Below are 22,453 nucleotides of genomic sequence, written 5' to 3'. Positions count from 1 at the left end.
TCATAACCATACAGAACCTCCACTCTTCTGGGAAGGCTTTTCAGTAGATTTTGGAGTGTGGCTATGGGGATTTGGTCATTCAACCACAAGAGCATTTTGAGCATTTTGGACAATAATATTGACAAACCTTTACAAACCATGTCTTTATGGAGCTTGCTTTGTTCACAAGAATATTGTCACCCCCCTCTAATATCCCAGAAAAATCTGAATAATCATTTAACTGCCCAGTTTAAACAATTTGGAAGGTCTGTCTCAAAAAACATCTTGCAGGATCAACAAATCAATAACTGGGGTCTGTTTTTGTGACGTAAACAGACTAATGTTTTCCACTTTCCTGGCAGATGCTCAGAGCCTGTAAGACTGTGAATGTCAGCCTCGTATCGACTACCCCTGCTGAAAAACCCCCAAAACAAAACAGTTGAAACCCTCATAGAATTTGTAATGGTTATAATGGGAATTGAATGACTTTTAATGGAAACTGTAATAATCCCTGTGGGTCTCTACTGATAATTTGTTGCCTTCTATGTCTAGTGTCTGGTATGTTATGTCGTTATGTCTAGAGGATACCATTAAGGATCAATAATGCTAATGGTTTTAATGGTTAGCTGATGGTTTGTAATGGTATCTGTAGTGGAAACCATTAGAATTTCTGTAATGGTTTCTATTGTTTTTTGTTTGTTTTCAGCAGGGACAGTTGAATAGTTCAAAAACAGTTCTTATGATAAGCGAATGTATTCTGTCTTTCACTTGGTTTAGGACAGTCTCTCTCTCTCTCTCTCTCTCTCTCATTTATTCCCAGTCTCATTATTCCTCTCCGACGGATGCTAACTGAGGAGCAATGTTTATCGAAAGTTAATCTTTGACATGGAAGGTCGCAGCTGATTGGATGACAGGGTAGGGTTGATGACGTAGGCGCAGGTCAGATAAGTATGCGCGTGTAATATGTGCACAGGCGAGTTGTCTCAGAGCAGCACCGAACAGCGCTCAACTGACTCAAGTACCTAGACACTGAAGCAGTGAATTTAGAGTAGATTTCCACGCGTTGACTTTTCTTTTGCCTTTATAGAGGCAGCAACAAATAACTTCGTTTTTAAAAGCCCGAATTGAGGAGAAACCTGGTGCTGCGTGTTTCTGAACTCGTCCCTGCAGGTAGGAGGATTATTACCATGCACTATTAAATTTTTTTTAATTATTATTATTTTCATCTTTGCACAAATATCAGTTAGTATCTGCAAATGGATTGATTCAAATAGAGCTCTTATCTTAAGAGTCTAATATATTGACTGGATGTTGCCAGCTGAGCCATTTGATAAAATATAAAGTCAAACGAAAATAATGTGTGTACCAGGAAGACAGGATTTGGCACTTCACCCTCTAATCATCTGGTGCATTTCTCCAGATGTGCTTTACTCTACATAACCGCTGCATCATTTTTATGCATGCTCTAGAAAAGCTTAATTATTTATACATTAGGGTACATGGTAGTAAATAAGACCAAATGATTGCTGACTGCATTATACATAATGCACTCATCACGTGGGCTGTTATTAGTTTTAAATTTAGTGCATTTGATTACGGGATTTAATAGACAACCCCGCAGTGGAATGTAGACAGGCGAGCAAACCATAGAGCAAATATGTAAAGTCTTAAAAATGCTGTTTGCTGCATTATTCATGCATTATTCCTGGATTTCAGCTGGCCATATTGCTGTGTAAATGTGTGAACATTTAAAAAAACAAAACAAACAAACAAACAAACAAACAAACAAAAACTTTTGCCTTGGATGTTAAGTTATTGCAGTCATAGGGGTGTCTGTTCTGAAGTAGCCCGAAGGTCAACTGCTTTAGGCTCCTCTGGTTTTATGGGTAGTGTAGCACACCTTACTGTAATGTAATGATGAATATCCTTCAGTTCAACAACAGCTGATGTTTTACCGGACCAGAAAACTAAAATTAGGAGGGGGTTGGTTTATTTTCGGGTGTATGTATAACAAAGTTAATTAAGGAAATAACACAATGGAAATGTCCCAGGAGGCGTGTCTTCTTTTATTTCATTACTCGCATATACATTTTTAAAAACAAAACTTTTAAAGATTGTGGCTGTTGCTTTTTCCGTGACTTATTGTCCAGTACAAGAAACACATTTTAGACGTAATCATAGTTTTGTCAATTGTACATCAACTTCAGAGGCCATACTGTGCGCACTGTGTATTCTGTAATAACTGTCGTTGAGCTAGTATTATAAAGTGCATCATTGTGATTTAGGTCATTTTATCTAATCTGCAGTAAAATGGGAAATAAAATGCACTTCCAGCCACTGAATGAAGCGGCTGAATGAAGTTGATGAAACCATTTGCTCCAGATGCTTTTTTTGTGACTGCTTTAGGTTTCAGTGCTACAGTCGCCCGACATTCTCTAATTCAGAATCGTATCAGAGCATACACATCAGAGCATAGCTGTTGCTACCTTTCTGATTAACACTGAATTCATGCACAGATAGTGCTGAGCGGAATGGTGTGAAACATGGCATAACTGTAGGCAGAAATCTTAGATCTCCTCATTTTTTTTTGGAACATATAAACCTTTCTCATTAGGCCTGGAAGCGCTCTGGCCCTGGTTCCCAGTCCTCCTCTTCAGGGCATGGTTTCCCTCGTTGCCTCTCCCTTATCCTTTTTCCGCCTTGGGAAAGGGAGTGAGGGAAGCCGGAATGGGGGATTGCACCAATGGCCTTGGGCTGTTTGTTTCTGGTATGCACTGCTGGCCAGAAGTCCTCTCTCTCTCTCAACTTGATCTTGGCTTATTAAATAGAAATTTTGTTTATTTATTTATTTAATTTGAGTTTTTAGTTTTAGTAATATCATCTGTTTATGGGTTGTATCTCATCTTCATGTGTATGAGTGTTTATGTTGAATAGCAAAATGGTCAGCAATAATTGTTTTGAATCAACAGTGAAAAAAACCCCTGACCATCCTATTTTCACATTTTAAGTTTACCCCAGCCGTAAACAGGGCCGCTGCTGGCCAATCGGGTGCCCTAAGCAGAATTGTATTGTTGTGCCCCCCTACACCCCCTCCCTTTTATATATATATATAAAACACCCACACGCAACTACATTACTGGTCAGAATAGAACTTTAATAAAATATTTCAAAATTAATATTAATCATTAATAATTGTAGCTCTAAAGCATCAAATACAAACTAAACTTAGATATATTAAATAAAGTATATAATAAATAATAGAAAAAATGAAACAATAGATTAAATCAAAAATGAACACTGACATATGTCTTCTGCTGGAGCAGTCCAAATTTCAAAATTTACAAAGTCACACTCCAAAGTCATCCATGTGTTCATCATATGATGATGTCTTTGCTAATTCAGAGTTGAAACTGATTATTGCCAGACCACTCAAGCGCTCTTGTGCCAATTCTATGGTTTTTATTGAACTAACACTGTTAAAATACATTACGTAATATACATAATATAAACAATCAATTTGTGTTCATTATGTATTATATCAAATACCTGCAGAGGGCGACAACGTCCCGGTGATTGTTTTTGTTACGCTTTACAGCTCAAATCCTTGTTTAATATTGGCCAAACATTTCATTCAAATGTCCACATAACCTTTAATATTTGGCCACTTCTTTGTGATAGAAATGCTACAGCCACTGTAATTTCTTGAACAAGAACGTGTGGACATCAAAATGTGCAAACTCAGAGCGAATAATCAGATGCCTTGGTTCTGGTGAAATGATTAACAGCGTTAAACATGTTTAATTAATCTCTTAATCTCACCCATTAACTTCAAAAGACACAAATATAACGTTTCACAGTTTTGTGAACATACCTGGAAGTGAGGCACGGGATTCATCTTGGGCTTTTTGTTCTTTTTCTTTTCTCAGTGCCAGACAGCTGATGTCTTTTCACGGGCATAGTTGTCCATCAATTATGATGATGATCTTTTGCAGTCAGACAAGCGCAAACATGAGGTGGGGGCGGGGCGGATGCCGAAAAATGCATTTAAAAAATATATATTTATGTTTATGTATATATTTATATTTGCGTGAATTACGTTTATGTTAACATTAATATAGAATGAAAGTGTTTGTTTTTTTTGAGCAACAGACATGGTCAACCCCCCCCCAGCTCCCGGGAGTTGGTGCCCTACGCAAACTGCGTACTCTGCGTATAGGGAGTTGCGGTACTTACCGTAAAGAACGCACGGTGTAGTTGAGATTCAAAATAGGCCATGAATGCTCACAGCATTTATTTCTGTCACAATGTGTAGTGATTTAATTGAAAAATTTTATTAATCCTGTCATATGCAAGTCATTGCTCAATTTCAATGGAAAAGCAGCATTGTGTGTCCTGCTCAGATACCACTTTTAATATCTTAGACAGTACTGTAACCATTCAGACCCAAATAATTTGTCATGAAACTGCAGTTACTTTAATTATGGTTAACATCAGTATAGTTAAGCTGTAACAATTTCTCCAGACTCACAGAGACATAGAACGTGTAGATTTTTTTCATGTGTGCTGTGTGTCCAGACTCAGTTAACTCACATGCTTACCTGCATTCTTAAAGCAGTTGTCAGGAAATTGCTTTCAGTTTGTATCTTGCTGTGTGTCCAATATGAAACTTTCTGTGCCTGCACTGAATACTAGATACTTCGGCCAAGTGTCTCTCGGTGCTTTGTTACGGGTTCAAAAGTCCTCGGCCCATACAAGTTGGTCACTTTTGGTTGAGCTGGTGAAGTCTGTATGTGAAGATTTGCTGGTGAGTAGGTCCTGGGAAACCGTCTCTAATTCTGTAATATAACAGCACAATGGCGCACCATGTAATTCCTTTTTGTTTAATTGAGGCAGTGCAGCTAGACGCTAGGATTCACGGCACACCACGGGGGATATTGAACACGCATGGAGACATTTTCAGTTTGTCCTCGATTCTAACTGTGTTATATGTTGTCAGAGAAAACATTGATTATTATTATTCTGTTATAATTGTGTATACTGAGTGAGTCATGTCTCTGAGGAACGGAAAAGTAAATGTTCCAACTAACAAGCATGAAGCCCTTGCAACTTCATAAGAGCTCACTACCTACAGCTGGCAGTGTCACATTATTATATAATTGCAGAATAGTTTTGCACATTTTATGCAGCTTTTTAAACTTAGTGATGCACAAAAAATGTAAAGAAGAAAGTTGTGATTCAGAAAAGAAAACAACAAACTTACCAATGATTATATCCCAGAGATTGCTGTCACATATTAAATAATGTGCAGGCAACAGATTCACTCATATTTGGTGCCCCGCTTTGGTTAATTATTACAGTGCCTTCCACTAATATTGGCACCCTTGGTAAATATGAGCAAAGAAGGCTGTGAAAATTTGTCTTTATTGCTTTATCCGCGCTCATGGATATCAGACAATTGCAAACAAAACACAGGTTTATCAAAAAAAAAAAAAATCTTGTTAAATATATGTGTGCAACAATTATTGGCACCCTTTTATTTTTTGATCATAGAATTTTTATTGGAAATTTGCATTTTACACATTATAACACCATACCCAACAACCCCAACAAAACAACCACAGCCAAAACCAAAAGAAAGACAATAACAAACAAACATTCAAAGAAAAACACACACAAAAAAAAGGTAAGATGATTAGTGTTTACCGTCTACCTCTCCTCAATCCACCTCCAGGGTGCGTACATCATTGAAGTAGGTAATAAATTGTTGCCATCCTTTTAGTCAATACTTTGTGCTACCTCACTTTGCCAAGTCTTCTCCTATAATGCCTGATGAGGTTGGAGAATACATGGCAAGGGATCTGAGACCATTCCTCCATACAGAATCTCTCCAGATTCTTCAAATTTCGAGGTCCACGCTGGCGCACTCTCTTCAGTTCACCCCACAGGTTTTCTATGGGTTTCAAGTCAGGGGACTGGGATGGTCATGGCAGGACCTTGATTTTGTGGTCAGTAAACCATGTTTGTGTTGATTTTGATGTATGTTTTGGATCATTGTCCTGCTGGAAGATCCAACCATGACCCATTTGAAGCTTTCTGGCAGAGGCAGTCAGGTTTCCATTTAATATCTGTTGATATTTGATAGAGTCCATGATGCCATGTATCCTATCAAAATGTCCAGGTCCTCTGGCAGAAAAAAAGCCCCAAAACATTAAAGAGCCACCACCATATTTAACCGTGGGCATGAGGTACTTTTCCATATGGCTACCTCTCTGTGTGCACTAAAACCACCTCTGGTGTTTATTACCAAAAAGCTCTATTTTGGTTTCATCTGAGCATAGAACCCGATCCCATTTGAAGTTCCAGTAGTGTCTGGCAAACTGAAGACGCTTGAGTTTGTTTTTGGATGAGAGTAGAGGCTTTTATCTTGAAACCCTTCCAAACAACTTGTGGTGATGTCGGTGACTTCAGATTGTAGTTTTTGGAGACTTTCTGACCCCAAGACACAACTAACTTCTGTAATTCTCCAGCTGTGATCCTTGGATATTTTTTGGCCATTTGAACCATACTCTTCACAGTGCGTTGAGACAATATAAACACACATCCAATTCCAGGTTGAATAACATTTCCAGTTAACTGGAACTTCTTAATTATTGCCCTGATGGTGGAAATGGCCATTTTCAGTGCGTGTGCTATTTTCTTATAGCCACTTCCCATTTTGTGAAGCTCAACAACAGCTATATTCCTTGATCTTACCCATTGTTATAAATGACTAAGGGAATTTGGCCTATGTGTTTATACCGCTGTGAAACAGGAAGTCATGGTTGACGAATTTTCTTTTCCTAGTCACCCAGGTGTACAATTTTTTTTTTTAAATATCAATGGGAATATACTTCAAATATATTCTTCCCATACGAATTCATAGGGGTGCCAATAATTGTTATACAAATATATTTAACAAAGATATTTTTTAAAATAAACTTGTATTGTGTTTGCAATTGTTTGATATCCATGAGAGCAGAGTATTTAGTGAATTTTTTTAACAAAAGATCAAAAGTTTAAACAATAAAGACAATTTTTCACAGCCTTCTTTGCTCATATTTACCAAGGGTGCCAATATCAGTGGAGGGCACTGTAGTTATTGGTTTATTATAAGTCATTCTGTTCATATGAATAAGGTGGGATGCATTGCAGTCTGTGCTTGTCAAACAGCCTGTTCTATACACACCATTTTGACAATGTTCCTCATGCTTGTAACAGTTATTGGGCTGTTCTGTTCTTTGTGTCTTATAGTAGTTACATTTGTACACAGACTACTCTCTTTAAAAAAGGAAATCTGAAAGAGACACACTGGTCAAAATAAAAATAAATAAATAAATAAATAATCAATATATTTGGTGTAAGTATGTCTAGTCACATCTGCAGTGAAGTACTCTCTAACTATCTAGCTTTTCCTAGCACCTAATTAGGCAGCAAAACTAGCAGGAAAGCAACATGCAGGTCTTCCCAAATTCATGTTTGTTACACAGCATTTCAAAGCAGCCATAGACCCGGATTGAGGTTGGAGGTGTATTTCACCACTGAGGGACAGATAGTGTGAAGGTTCTTCTCCATGTTTTCCAATCTGAGGGTTCTGGCTCCACAGCTATAAATATGCAACATAACATACTTCTGAATAGCAAAGAAACACTTTTTCCTATGTACCACTCCAGTCATGCTGTATTCTGTAGGCATTCTTCAACTTGATTGTTCTCCTTGGTAAAGAAATTCATGGTGAGGATTTTCCAGTGGTTGTACTTGCTTAATATATCTGCTTTAACGTGCTGGCAACCGTAGGGATAGAACACACAAAACGAAGATACAAAAAGAAGGCAAGATATGTAGTAATACTATACTACAGAATACTTCATAGCATGGTATTTATGTCAGAATTCCCTTTTAAATTATGTCATCATTTCATGCAGGGTAGGTGATGTGGAAGATATCCTGAAGAAACTCTTCAATCTGCACTGAGTCCCAGATGATTACTGCTAATGCAGTCCTGCAATGGTGTTCTGTTAACTCTGCAACCTGCCTCAGTAGTATCTCTTCAGTTAAGATTGTGTTCTAGTGAGTATAATATTATTCAAAGTCCTGAAATTCTACAAGTGCTTATTTTATTTGGATCTTCACCCCTACCGTACTGATGCACAATGGCTGACCCTGCACTTTGACCCTAGCTTCCTGAAGGGTTTGGCGTGATTAGTTAATAACATATAAAAACATTTAGAAATGTCAGAGTCTCCAGAGAGAGACGCCCCTCTGCTACAGCTCCAGGAGGTTAATTCCAGCCGAGTAGGAGGCTGCGATCTCTCATCCAGAATGAATTCCTCCTCCCCACCCGTGACAATGGAGAGCCACCCGATCTGCATTCCTTCACCCTATGTGGACATTGGGCACGATTTCACCACCCTGCCTTTCTACAGCCCCACTCTGCTCGGCTACAGCGGGCCCCCACTTCCTGATTGCCCCTCAGTCAGCCCCACACTCTTCTGGCCCTCCCAGAGCCACACGGCACCTCTGGCTCTGCATCGCCCACAATCCCACTGCCAGCAAAACCAAGCAAGCAATGGCACCTGGCAGGAGCTCACGTCACGCAATTACACAGCCAATGACAACAGGTATATCTTTTCCTCCATCTCCTGTTTGACTTTCTTGTAGTGTTCACTGCCAAGTAATGCAAGTCAATGCATCTCTTTAAATTTTATAGCAGTACAATTGTAGAAAATATTTTTTCTTAAATATCCATATTCTCCTGTGTTTGAATCAGTTACTAGGAGTGTGAGCTATTTATGGAAATGGACCTTCATTGCTAATCCTCCTAATGGCAGGTGTGTGTTTACACAGGTGTGAGTGCAAATCGTACATGGGGTAAACGTGTACCAAAAGTAAACCAAAAGTACTCGTTTACTCCATGTTTTTAGCACAGACTTAACCATGAGCATGTTAACTTAAACATCAAACCTCAAATACAAATGGACCTTTTATTTTAGTTTATTAGAATTTTTTTTTTTTTTTTTTTTTTTTTTTTTACAAATTAGTGTGAGTGATCTTGAAGTCAGAGCCCTTTTTGTCATATTTTGTGAGTTCTTGTCACAGACCCTCAGCTGATCATAAAATATTACAGTACTGTGCAAAGTCTTAGGCACCCTATTGTTTTAAAAAAGTATAATATTTCTTACAGATTTTTATTTTACAACTTCTACATTATGGAGTCAATACATTTTAGCATAAAATGAAATCTTACAGAAAAATGTTTGTATGTCAGTAAAGAAAGCAGTATATTACGTAAGTGACCACTTTTTAGACATAAAAACATAATGAAGGTTTCTGGGTTTTGCTGCAAAAGTAACAAACAAGTGCGACAGTCAAAGTCTCCAGAAGAACTGTGGCTGGTTCTGAAAGAAACTTACCAGCTAATTTCCTACCTGTGACTACTATTTTTTTTAAGCAAAGGGTCGTTGCAACAAATATTGTCTTTGTTTCATTTATTACTGTTTACTGCTCTCTATAGTGTGTATAAAATGTAGACATTTAATTTCATTATTTTCAATGCCATCTTTGCACTACAGCTATGGCCACCAAAACTCTTCCTTGAGATTTACCTTCCTGCAGGTTTCATCTCCAACCAAAATTCCTCAGCCTTAGCAGCACTTTAAAACTAGACCAAAATCACATAATGTGGACCACTAGTACTTGACTGTCAGGCATGTTGATTCAAAAAGCTTCCCCTTTGGCACTTCTTGGCGGAGGGGTCAGGGGTTGGTGGGGTGCCATGGTGGTTTGGACTTTTGATGGCATGCTGAAGAGAAAAGTAAGCATGAGCTAACTTCTGCCAAAATTGCAAATATGATTTCTAGCCTCAGGTAAAAATATAAAAGAGCCATTTATACCCAAGTTAAACATTAGGGTTAAAATAGTAATGCAACAGTGTTTTCTCTGATTTGTTTCCTCCTTGTACTTCAGCAAACCCACGGGGAAACGGCCGGTGGAGTGTGATGAGAACTTCAGTTCCTCAGGGAGCAAAACAGACATGCACTTCTGCGCTGTGTGCAGTGACTATGCCTCTGGCTATCATTATGGTGTCTGGTCCTGTGAGGGATGCAAAGCCTTCTTTAAAAGGAGTATCCAAGGTAACAAGTCCCCAAAGGCTTCTCGTAATCGACTGGTCCAGGTATCTGGACATGCACCATTCTACATGCGTGCACATACTTTTACAGTTACAGATTTCAGTTTTATTGTACTAACTCTGTTACTTCCTAATCTGATGGGTTTGGTAACTCGGACACTAAATGGGTTTTAAAACTATTAATAACCATGTGTTCACCTACCACCTACAAACACTTAATCTCATTGCCCTAATATGCCTTTTGACCTCATTCGTCCTAATGGGAATTGCCTCTGCCCTCCAGGTCCTAAAAGTGAGGTGGTTTCCAGCCTCAGAGGCTTCAGGAGCACAGCACAATGTTCCCGATTAAGAGTTTAATTGTTTGTTTGTTTTCAAATCTGTTCTCTCAGTGGACTCTCACTGAAGCCAGACAGTGACCCTTCTCACTGACATTTAGTGGTTTATTTTGAGATATGTTCCATCAGTTTTCATCTGCTGGTTAGATTGCTGCATAAGAAACATAATCCTTTTCTTCTTGTGAATTTATTGCTGAGTGAAGTGAGCTATGAAAACAGCTGCTCACACATGTCCTGTCTCTTGATTAGGACATAACGACTACATCTGTCCTGCAACCAACCAGTGCACCATTGATAAGAACCGCCGGAAAAGCTGCCAGGCCTGTCGGCTACGCAAGTGTTATGAAGTGGGGATGATGAAATGTGGTACATAATTATTTGCCATTCACTCTTTCACTCTTTTTTCATTGTCTCGTATGACATAAAAACCTAGCATGCTTTGCCAAGTCCTAACTGAAAATTTGGACTTTGTTTTATACCCTTGCTCTGGACTTTGTCAGCTATCATGTCATGTTGTGTTATTATGGAGTAATGATCTGATAAAGCAATAAGAACACACACACACACACACACACACACATTTGTTAGTCTTATTATATTTTTTTATTTTCTACTTTTTTTGTGGGTGGACAGAACATTTTGTAAACATACAGTCAGAGGTCAATATTTCAGATTACTTACTCACTACTGAACAAATGCATAATTAGCTAATTAGCTGCATGGAAACTTAAAATTGTCTTGCTGTAGAGATGGATTTGCTGTCTGTCACAATAACTCTCCAATAACGTTTTTCTGCCCGGTTTAATTTTTAGTAATGTTAAATCAAACCTGTATGTCACCCAAGGCACTGCATCTATATAAAAGTCTCATTAGTCCTGAAGGCTGTTTTTCCTTTACTCCTTTAAAAGCCTTGGCCAACATTTTCCTGTTGCTTATTAAGTATTTACTGAGTGTATATTCAAGAAAGTTCCTTTCTGTAAAGCACAATTTATTTACAAGGACATTTGACTGTTTCTCCAGCCTGTGCATTTTTTTCCCGAATCTGTAAAATGAAGTTGCATTTAAAACATTTGCTAGTTAGATAGTGTCTTTTCAGCTCTTTAACGTAACTTCCTTTCAGTTAGTTGTTTTTTCTTTAACTGCCTACTCTAATACTGGTGGTGGGTACAGGTAGAGTTGCACGGGACTACATTGGACTATATTGGCCACTCTGGATCATTTTTCTTTCTTTCTCAGCTTTAAAATGATTGTTAATTTGTAAATGGGATTAGCTGATCTTACTAACTTCCAAAACAGTCCCTCAAAAATCAAACTGGACAAAAGAAAAAGGAACAACAAAAATCGAGACCAACATGATTCTTTCCTGTACAGTAATATTAGGTTTTCCACTAATAAAAAGCTAATAATGAAAGCATGTTGACAGGGATAGTTTGTCAGAGTCTATTTAAGCTATTAATCCCGTATTGTATAGGTATGCGCCGGGACCGTGGCAGCTACAGTCGTGGAGGCTCACAGCAGAGGAGAGTGGCACGCTCTCCGGCCAGAGCAGTAGCAAGCAGTCAAAGACAGCCAGAACAGAAAGCAGCACCTACCAGGGTAAAGGAGGTTTTTACTGCCACACTGAGCCCAGAGGAGCTGATAGCTCGCATCATGGAAGCAGAGCCACCAGAAATCTATCTTATGAATGACATGAAAAAGCCCTTTACTGAGGCCAACGTGATGATGTCACTCACCAACTTGGCTGACAAAGAGCTTGTCCACATGATTAGTTGGGCCAAGAAGATCCCAGGTGTGTCTATGTGTTTGTTTGTTTGTGTAATTGCTTTTATTCAAATTGACCGGCACTTGTTCATTGTATTACAAAGAAACATGTTTGTATAACAATGCTTATGCATATATAATTATATTTTCATGCAGTAATTATGTGTTCAGTCTCATATTTCTGACTACTTAATCAGCCCTATTAAATAGAAAAAAAAAATGTCTGTGTGAGAAAGCCAACTGACCTTAATTGCAAAATTGAATAGGAAAGCGAATGAAAACATTTAGCTTCTCAACAGGCAGTAATACAGTGTACAACTGTTTCACTACAGCACTGTTCCTTCCTCTCTCCGTTCAGATCCGTTAAAGCTCAAAAACAAAGCAAGTTGATTTGAACCTTTTCTGTCAGTCTCTAAGGTTCTCTCTTTTTCCTTACAAATTAACCAGCAGGTCATTGTCTTTGATTAAATAATATTGTCGCTATATCTCTACACCCTGGCAGTTCTGCTCAACTCGTGCACGTTTTTATTTTGCCGCAGTGGAGGTGTTTCATTTGAGGCCTGAGTGCCATTTTAGGCACCAGTATGTGTGATGATTTATGGTGTGAGGTGCCAGTGTTGTTGCTTGATCTCATTGTGCTGCATTTAGTTTAGCTATAAGCATTGTGCTATAACTGAAGTGTGAATCTGGAACAGAGGGCTGTTAGAGTTACATGTTGGTGGTTAATTAAATCAACATTACATTGTCTAATGTCAAACCCACCTAACTGTTAGAGACCTAGACTTGAAAAAACCCCAAAAGAGACTAATCTTACCTAATGCACCTTTAATGTTTTGTGTGCTTTCTCTCTGGTTTTACACAGGTGCTGTCTTTGCATAAATATTAAAATAAACGTATTGTTGTCTGCAGGATTTGTGGAGCTCAGCCTCTTTGACCAGGTGCACCTGTTGGAGTGTTGCTGGTTGGAGGTCCTGATGTTGGGGCTGATGTGGAGATCTGTTAATCATCCTGGAAAGCTCATCTTCTCCCCAGATCTTATCCTCAGCAGGTGCAGTTATTCATGCACCGCCATTTATTCTTATAACTGTCTGTTTAAAACTCTGACATGAGCCAGTCTTTCTATTTGTGTAGCCAATCATTTACTTTCAGACAGTTTACCAGCTTATGGGCAGAACCATGTAAACTCCTTGTCCAACCATGCACCTGGATAAAAATGTTTATCTGGTTGTCAAATAGTGGAATGGTTGAAGGTCATAACAAAAGCAGGTCACAGGCAGTGGGTGAAACAGTATACACACACACACACACACACACAGACGCACACACACACGCACACACACACGCACACACACACAGAGTGGGGTCATGTGTATGCTCTACCCATGTGGTTATGTGTCATGATTATACACCTCAGGACATCATTTCTGCTTGGATTAAGTGTGAAATAAAAAAAAAAAAACATCACTTGTTCTTTAGTCAACTCACTAAGTTGGCAATAAATAAGTAAAACTGGATCTAAAAGTTCATCCTACAGTCAAAGAGCAACTCACGTTATTTTTTGGTTGATGAACTTTGTTTAAAAAAAAAAAGCCTAGATCTTTCTAGCTTTCCTAATGAGCGCTCTCAGGCCTGATTCTAATACACAGCTAAAACCTGGTCATTTCTACTCAAATCCAGTTTGTTAATGGCCTAGTGCTTAATGGTTGTGTCATTTATTTCAAGATTTACTTCTGAATAAGACTAGACGTAAAAAAAAATAATAATAATAAAAATAAAAAAAATTTTTTTAAAAAATGCACACAACACGTGATTCCAAGCAAAAATCCTGAAAGAAAAGAAGAAGCCTTTCTCTGTCACATATATATTACAGCACAGTGAAATTATTTTCTTTTCATATCCTAGCTTGATGGGGTCAGAGCACAGGTTCAGCCATGAAACAGCACCCCTGGAACAGAGAGAGTTAAGGGTCTACTCAAGGCCCCAGCAGTGGCAGCTTGTCGGTGTAGGGGCTGACCTTCTGATTAGTAACCCAGAACTTTAACTGGAAATGCTGAAAGCAAACAAGAGCAGCATTAAAACCTTACACTACCAGGAGCCATAGACAGTCCCAGCTTTATATTTCTCATTCATAAGGAATCAAAGAATCAAATCTATTTTGTTATTATTATCAGTATAGCTGCTGAACAATTCATACTACAAAGAACTTAATGTTCTTTAAGATGTTTTTTAACAATCATATCATAAGTTGTGACTCAGGAATTCATTTTTCTGTATTGGATTCTTTCAAATGAAGCAGAAACCTAGTGCAAGGTTTCTGCTTTATTCCAAGAATCCAATCGAATAATTGGTGAATAGTTCCAAGTACATTTACAGAATGCAGATAATGAAATCAGGATTTAGGTACTTGTATGGCAGGTACTCTACATAATAGAAACCATTATAATATAATAATAAATTAATAAAAAATCGATGGCAAATTGATGCAATATAAGTATAAGTCATTATACATTATACATATATAATGTGGTGTTATAGGGAAATAATCAACTTTGTCATGTAATTTTTTATTTTCCTATAGCATCATGCTCTGTCATGTTTTATTTCATTGCTTATGATAGCATAGAGGGAAAATGGTCTTTAAAAAAAGCAATGTCAGCAATCTCAGCTATGTCAGGGTGTACAAGTTATGCAACACCATTTAATTATAGTAGTTTATACTAGTTTAATACTGACCTACCTAAGCTTGAAACATTCTGCACAATCACTTGGTCCATTGAGACTGAAGCAAATGTCATTAATGGGATTCACTGAAAAGGTGAAATCATCCTGAAAACATGCTGCGCACGTGTGCTGCTCTTCAGTTTTGTTTAATGAAACGAAAGAGTAAGTCTGAGTCACAGTTTGGCTTATGGACCACAGTTAAGTTTACTGTGTTTGTGCATAAAAAGGTTGTTGTGTAATTCAATAAAGCTTTTTTTGGGGGCAATTTACATACGACAAAGACTTTTATTTTCTATGTGGTTACCCAAAGTTCCATTCATTAACTTTCACAGATACTATGAACTAACAAAATTGTGATTCTGACTAACAAAATGATTCAGAATGACATCCTTATTTGGAAGTTTATTTGGAAGGGTTATAATTCCTATGTTGTTCCACAGGGATGAGGGCAGCTGCGTGCAAGGCTTTGTGGAAATCTTTGACATGTTGCTGGCGGCGACGTCCCGGTTCAGAGAGCTGAAGTTACAGAGAGAGGAGTATGTCTGTCTCAAGGCCATGATCCTCCTCAACTCTAGTAAGTGTGCTTGAGTGTGAGAGCTGCAATGTTCCCTTAAATGCACATTTCTGTCTGTAATTTCCCCTAAGGTTTTGCAGGTGTGTGTGTGTGTGTGTGTGTGTGTGTGTCTGTGTGTTTTCTTTTTTTTGGTCTGTGTTTGAGTTTGCAGACATTGCACTTTTAAATCTGGCACTCTTTCATGACCCTTCAATAAATGGGTTTCAGTCAAGTTCATTGCACTTTTCTACCGTGTTTAACTGATGGGAGTGTTAGAAAGGATTGGTAAGAGTATTGCTTACACTGTAAATGGCTAAAAGGAACATCATACTTGTTTTGGGGAGTCACGCTTTCTTTCAGCACATGTATCCATTTCATTTCAAATGCACTATTAAGGAGTGCTGGTGTGGTATTAAGTCTGCCAGCAGGACTGTGCATTTCGTTCCAGTAAAGCTTTGATTTCTCTCCTTCTCTTAGTGAATATCGGAAAATCATTTGTAATTCACCCAACAAAAAGCCTCAACATCTGCTTATAATTACACTAACTAGAACTCCTCAGAATCAGTAGAACACTTTATATGTTTTACAGCTTACATAAAAAGTCTTTTTAAGTTTCGATTTTGCGGAGTTGTGGAGTAATGTGCTGTGGGACTGTGTTTTGTTGCAGACATGTGTCTGAATTCAGCTGAGGCAGATGATGAACCTCAGAGCAGGACCAAACTGATACAGTTGCTGGACTCTGTGACAGATGCCCTGGTCTGGTCCATCTCGAAGATGGGCTTGAGCTTTCAGCAGCGCTCCACGCGCCTGGCCCACCTGCTCATGCTGCTCTCACACATACGTCATCTCAGGTATAGAGTATCAGCACACTGCATGAAAATCTAAAGGGTATATGAGTAATACATATGCTGTATGTGAAGTGATTGTTCAGTTATAATATATAATATTAAGGAACTTAAAAATTAAGCTGCTTGATTTAAAAAAATAATAATTATTTGCTGTAATGTCAGCAGTTTTGCTTTAAATCAAGTGTAAGACATATAGGACATATACTGAAGGTCTGTAGTGGTTTTTCAGCAATCATTTACAAATTCTTCTTCTTCTTCTTCTTCTTCTTCTTCTTCTTCTTCTTCTTCTTCTTCTTCTTCTTCTTCTTCTTCTTCTTCTTCTTCTTCTTCTTCTTCTTCTTCTTCTTCTTCTTCGTACGGTGGTTTAGTGGTTAGCGCATTTGCCTCACATTTCCAGGGTTGAGGGTTTGATTCCCGCCGCAGCCCTGTGTCTGCAGGTACTCCAGTTTCCTCCCCCAGTCCAAAGATATGCAATGTAGGCTTATTGGCATGTCCAGAGGTGTCCGTAGTGTGTGACTGTGCCCAGTGTGTCCCCCACCTTGTGCCCCATGCCCCCTGGCATAGGCTCCAGGTTCCCTGCAACCCAGTAAGGATAAGCAGTACAGAAAATGGGTGGATGCATTATTATTATTATTATTATTATTATTATTATTAATTCTTGGAAGCACAATGGCCAGCAGTTCAATATACAAAACATTTAAGACAAAAAAACATGATATTATAGTGGCAGCAGACATTTTAAATCTAATTTAAATTTATTCTCCCAGACATTCGTGTCTTCTCAATTTCTTTAAATTGTCTGGGTTTTCTTTCCTTATGTCCTACCATATAACCGTTAATTAATGTCTTCAATATATTTTATTGATTTATTTAATCTAATTATTAAATCTGTTGCATTTTTATTTGCATTTAATCCTATTTGAATTGAATATCTCATACATCAGTGCAGTATTTATTGTCTTCATATGCCCGTATACTTGACTTAAAACAATCAAATACAACTAGGCTTATGATTCTATTACAACTGTAAATGTGTAATTTAGTAACATTTCTCCTAGGCCAGACTAAACATGAAGCACAACTGTTTAGTTGTTTAATAACTGTTAGCTGTTTAATAAGAATTAATGGCTTTTCACTGTAGCAGAGAGGTGATATATGACACAGCACCTCCTGACTGCTCTGCCATCATGCTAACACCGTTTTCTCTTGCTTCAGTAACAAAGGTATGGACCACTTGCACTGCATGAAGATGAAGAAGGTAGTGCCTCTGTATGACCTGCTTTTGGAGATGCTCGATGCACACATAATGCACAGCTCACGTCTGCCCCAGCCCACTGTGGCCATCGTGCCCGAGGAGAACCCTGGTGCACCGGGACCCTACAGCTGCTCTGCTCATCACTGGGCACAGTCGGTCATAGAGGGGCCTGTGGAGCTCAACCAAAATGGTAAGGTAAAAAACTGCCAGAATTTTGATGACCAAAATTCATCCAAATGGTTTTCCCAATCTGCCATGCGTTTTTTGCAAGCACAACCTCCACTACATTCCTAGCTGTAACACCAGTAAAGGAACGACTTTTAATAAAACAGGCAACGTAGGCAAACAAAACATTCCCTCTTATATAACCTCATCTTTTACTCAGTTTTTGTGTGTGTGCTGAGATCCATAGCTTTTGAATCTGAGTTTGTCAATCTATTGCAAAAAATAAAACAGATAGGCTAAAATGGTCCCAGATGACACAACAATATCTGAATGTGTAATACATGGGGTTTTTTTGTATTAAAAACCATTGAAGATGCATTGATTTTACTTACTTTTCCAGCCTTTTGTTGCCCCTGTCCCAACTTTTTTGAGATGTGTTGCGGCCATCAAATTCAAAATTACCTTATTTTAGTTTAAACATGTTTTCTGTGTTCTGTTGTGAATAACAGGGTTTATGAGCTTTCCAAATCGTTGCAATCTGTTTTTATTTACATTTTAGACAGTGTCCCAACTTTTTTGGAATCGGGATTGTTATAGCAATGGATGAGCTATCATCAAGCAGTCAGAGTTCAGTTGCACAAGCCTGAAATTTCCTGAACACTACAAAGTTTTGTCTGTATCTTCTCCAGTTCACACTAGACAGTTGTGCATTAATTCTTCTGTAGTGCAGCGCATTAATGAAAGTAACAGCACAGTAGTTACAGGCACGTACAGACGGTACAACTTACAGATGTGTCCATGTAAAATGTGCATCAAAGGAAAAGGGATCCTACGATTTCATGCGGTTTCACGTGGAATCACGCGCGTGCTGTGGGCACCGGAAATACAGGACCAATCGGGGGCAGTCATGTTTCACTTGAATAAACACGGCTTGCTAATAGATACAGTAGTTCTGCCTGGACATATACTGTATACACATATTCTTTTACCAATCAAACGGTTGCTGTTTCTTGTACTGAAGCCCATGATCTGCTTGTGTTTGACCTGTGGATCTGTGAACCTCTCCGAACCGTTTTGCAACAAGCAGCAGAGCACATTAAATATTGTCGAGCCTGAAAACAATGGAATGTGTGGTCGGTTAACTTTAAGAAAAAATATTACGTTTCCCATCAACTCTCACAAAAAACTTAATTTAAACAAGTTTCTAATTACAATAGTGAGATTGGTCGAGTCACATAGTATAGGTAACTATATTAATGTATGTGCGGTATGTGTATTTGTGTAGCGCAGTGGTAACATGCAGGTTTCATGTACCAGACACAGGGGTTTGAGTCTCAGCTCAGTTTAATGTTTTTAAATGAGCGGGTTTTTTTCCACTGTAGAAAGTTCCTCAAGGTAACGTCGAATGAATTCCATCTTCTCCTTTATTGCCAATGGAAACTTTTGTTCTTTTCTTAGATTAAAAGTTATTTAAAAACTGGTTTAAAGTGAACACAGAAGTCCACACACTGAAATCAGATTTTTTTAATCAGATTCAGATTCGAAGTAACTAGTAACTTGAGTAGTCTTCTTATCGTATACTTTATTACTCTTACTCAAGTAATTACTGTTACTTTTACTTTCCACCACTACATCTTTATCCCCACTGAACAACTGCTCTATGAGGGTTCAGCTCTACCTGACCAACCAACCTACATGTTGGAAGTGTGAAAAGGAATAGTTAACTGGCCATACTTATACTCTTACTCAAGTTCATTTTTAATCACAGAAATGTACTTTAACTTCGCTACATTCTGTGCCGTTCCTCCGTTACTATTAAATATTAATGAATATATGTAGTTTTAATAATTAGCATGAACAATATTCGTTCAGTGTACTGAAGATGGAAAAAATCAAACTGCATTTGGAATAGACAGTGAGTTCGGTCATTGTAAAATAATGTTACAAAGCATTTCTTTTTTTTTTATCTACAGTTAAATAAAAGTTAAACTGGAAAATTAAATGGTAGGCTATAAAAATGCACCTATTTCTGGACATTGCTTGATCTAAATATTCTACATAACAAATAAAAATCACAAACATGACACTTGTGAATAAAACAATTTTATATATTAAATTGAAAAATATATTAATATTAGTTGTCTTGAATATCTCTGCAGCTCATCAAAAATATAAATGGGGCGTCCATCAACTGAAATCACGCTGTCAGAGTTAACATTTACAGTAGCATTTTTCTATTTAGTTTCTTCTGTTTCAGAATAAATAAGCATTATGTCATCAAATCACAAGTCTGTTTTGATTTGATGGTCAGAAGTTGTACTAAATGTTGAATAACCTAAAAATCACAAATATCACACTTTTATATATGCAATTTATTAGATCCTTAAAATATAAAGACAGCTAAATAGTGAAAAAAAAAAGTTGTACACAAATTAAGTATGGACACAAAGTTAATATGAATACTTAAAAAATAAATATGCATTCTAGAATTTTAAGTATGCATGCCAAAATTTAAATATACATACTTAAAAATAAGTTTGCAAAATAAATATACTCGCAAAATCCAGTGTGTTTTTATGTTAAAACATACATAAGCATGGACACAATGTTTATATGCATACTTAAAAAATAAGTCTCGTATTACAGGTCCTTAAAGTGGCTACTGTATGTGTGCTAAATTAGTGCAGCAGTAACATGTAGGTTTACTATGCCTGTGACCGGGGTTCGAGCCTCAGTTCAACTAACTCTTTTTTTTAAATGAGCTGGGGTTTTTTCACTGTAGAAAGTACATCGAGGTAACACTGATTGAATTCCACATGAACAGTACTGATTGGAGGCCCATGCCAATTAGAAAGATTCATGTGATGGACTATTAGCAAGTTATTGTCATTCATTGTATTTCACGGTTCCTCCTGGGCTTGTATGGATTTCCTCCAGTTTTCTCTCACCTCTAAAATTTTAGTATGCATACTTATTTTTAAATAAATAAATAATAAGTATGCATACTAGAATTTTAAGTATGCATACTTAAAATTCTAGTATGCATACTTATTGTTTGAGTATGCATATTAACTTTGTGTCCATACTTAATTTGTGTACAACTTTTAAAAAAGCATGCATATTTTGCATACTTATTGTTTAGTATTTGTACTTATTTTTACTGATTTGTACTTTCATATTTCTTTGCTTAAAGATTTATATGTATTAGTAAATTAGGTAAACATTGCTTATTAAATTAATCCATAGGGTAAGCTAGTTAAACTTTAGCTGGCTCGTGCAACTCTGACCAGGATGAATCACTTATGTAGTATTTCACGGTTCCTCCTGGGCTTGTGTGGATTTCCTCCAGGTTCTCCAGTTTTCTCCCACCTCTATAATTTTAGTATGCATACTTATTTTTTTATGTATGCATATAAACTTTGTGTATATATTTAATTTGTGTACAACCTCTTTTTTTTAAAGCATACTTATTTAGCATACTTATTGTTTAGGGAAAACCCCACTCATTTAAAAAAAAAAAAAAAAAGGTAGTTGAGCTGAGGCTCAAACTGTGTTGACTGGAATACCAAACCTGCATGTTACCACTGCACTATCCTAGCACACGTACAAAACCTCCTTAACTTTAATACTATAGTAATTGTACTACACGACTCAATCATGCTCACTTTATATTTTGCATAATCTTGTAATTAGAAACTTGTTTAAATTAGGTTTATCCTAAGTTTTGATGAGAAACGTAATATTTTTATGTGAACCATTTGCCCACACAATACATCTTTTTTATAGTACTGTGTTCAGCTACAGAATGCTATTCCATGCACCACCTGGTGGTTATTGTGTGAAGCGCAACAAATTAATAAAAATTCTTAGAGCCGTACCTGCATTATACCGCGGGATCACACTTGACGAATTGCGTGATACCGCGTGAAAAAACGCGCATTCTTAAAGGCCACATCTGTACAGGCATGTGTGCGTGTATGTTGCTGTTTTATTTTGTCCAGTGGCTGATATAAATTGCTTGTTTGTTTGTTTTTTCACTTAAGTGTTAAATGGAAATGTTTTTATCATTCTTTTACTGTTAGTGCTCAAAAGTGACCTTAGCATAATGAAGACAGACTGAACCAAGATGTTTTTACCCAGAGCAGCCATGCATCTCAAGGACATCAGTCTGGACCTGAAGAATCAAAGAACTGGACCAAATCAGCTGTATAAACCCTTAAAATGTGTAGCTTTGTGAAAATAAGGATGTCACAGGTAAGCATTCCTGGAATTTGTATTTAGTGGTTTTGCAAAACCCAGTGCATTTATTGTGTCTTTTCTGAGCTTTTTCTTTTTATATAGAGTGCCCTCCACTAATATTGGCACCCCTGGTAAATATGAGCAAAGAAGGTTGTGAAAATTGTCTTTATTGTTTAACCTTTTGATCTTTTGTGCAAAAAATTCACAAAAATACCCTGCTCTCATGGATATGAAAAAACTGCAAACACAAGGAAAGGTTTTATCAAGGAAAAAATCTTTGTTAAGATAACAGTTCTGAGTCTTCTCCTATAATGCCTGATGGGGTTGGAGAATACATGGTAAGGGATCTGAGATCATTCCTCCATGCAGAATCTCTCTGGATACAAATTTTGAGGTCCATGTTGGTGGACTCTCCTCTTCAGTTTACCCCAC

The 22,453-nt window shown here is 37.5% G+C and overlaps 1 protein-coding gene across 2 annotated transcripts; it reads left to right on the top strand.

Moving 5' to 3' along the window:
• Positions 1–845: 845 nt before the first annotated feature.
• esr2a (estrogen receptor 2a) lies at positions 846–22,159 on the top strand. 2 transcript variants are annotated; one of them, XM_053614083.1, is made up of 10 exons: positions 846–1,149; positions 7,941–8,636; positions 9,982–10,148; positions 10,729–10,845; positions 11,951–12,268; positions 13,150–13,288; positions 15,402–15,535; positions 16,182–16,365; positions 17,578–17,807; positions 21,865–22,159. In XM_053614083.1, exons 2-10 carry the CDS (start codon positions 8,248–8,250, stop codon positions 21,900–21,902), a joined length of 1,716 nt encoding a protein of 571 aa, XP_053470058.1. In that variant the 5' UTR covers positions 846–1,149; positions 7,941–8,247; the 3' UTR covers positions 21,903–22,159. The 2 variants fall into 2 exon arrangements, with proteins under 2 accessions (XP_053470058.1, XP_053470060.1); XM_053614085.1 differs by lacking the exons at positions 846–1,149; positions 7,941–8,636 and adding an exon at positions 8,829–8,846.
• The last annotated feature ends 294 nt before the right edge of the window (positions 22,160–22,453 follow it).

The sequence above is a fragment of the Ictalurus furcatus genome, chromosome 25 (assembly GCF_023375685.1).
Source record: "Ictalurus furcatus strain D&B chromosome 25, Billie_1.0, whole genome shotgun sequence".
In the NCBI taxonomy this organism is placed as follows: Eukaryota; Metazoa; Chordata; class Actinopteri; order Siluriformes; family Ictaluridae; genus Ictalurus; species Ictalurus furcatus.
This window is presented reverse-complemented; position numbering and strand designations above follow the sequence as displayed.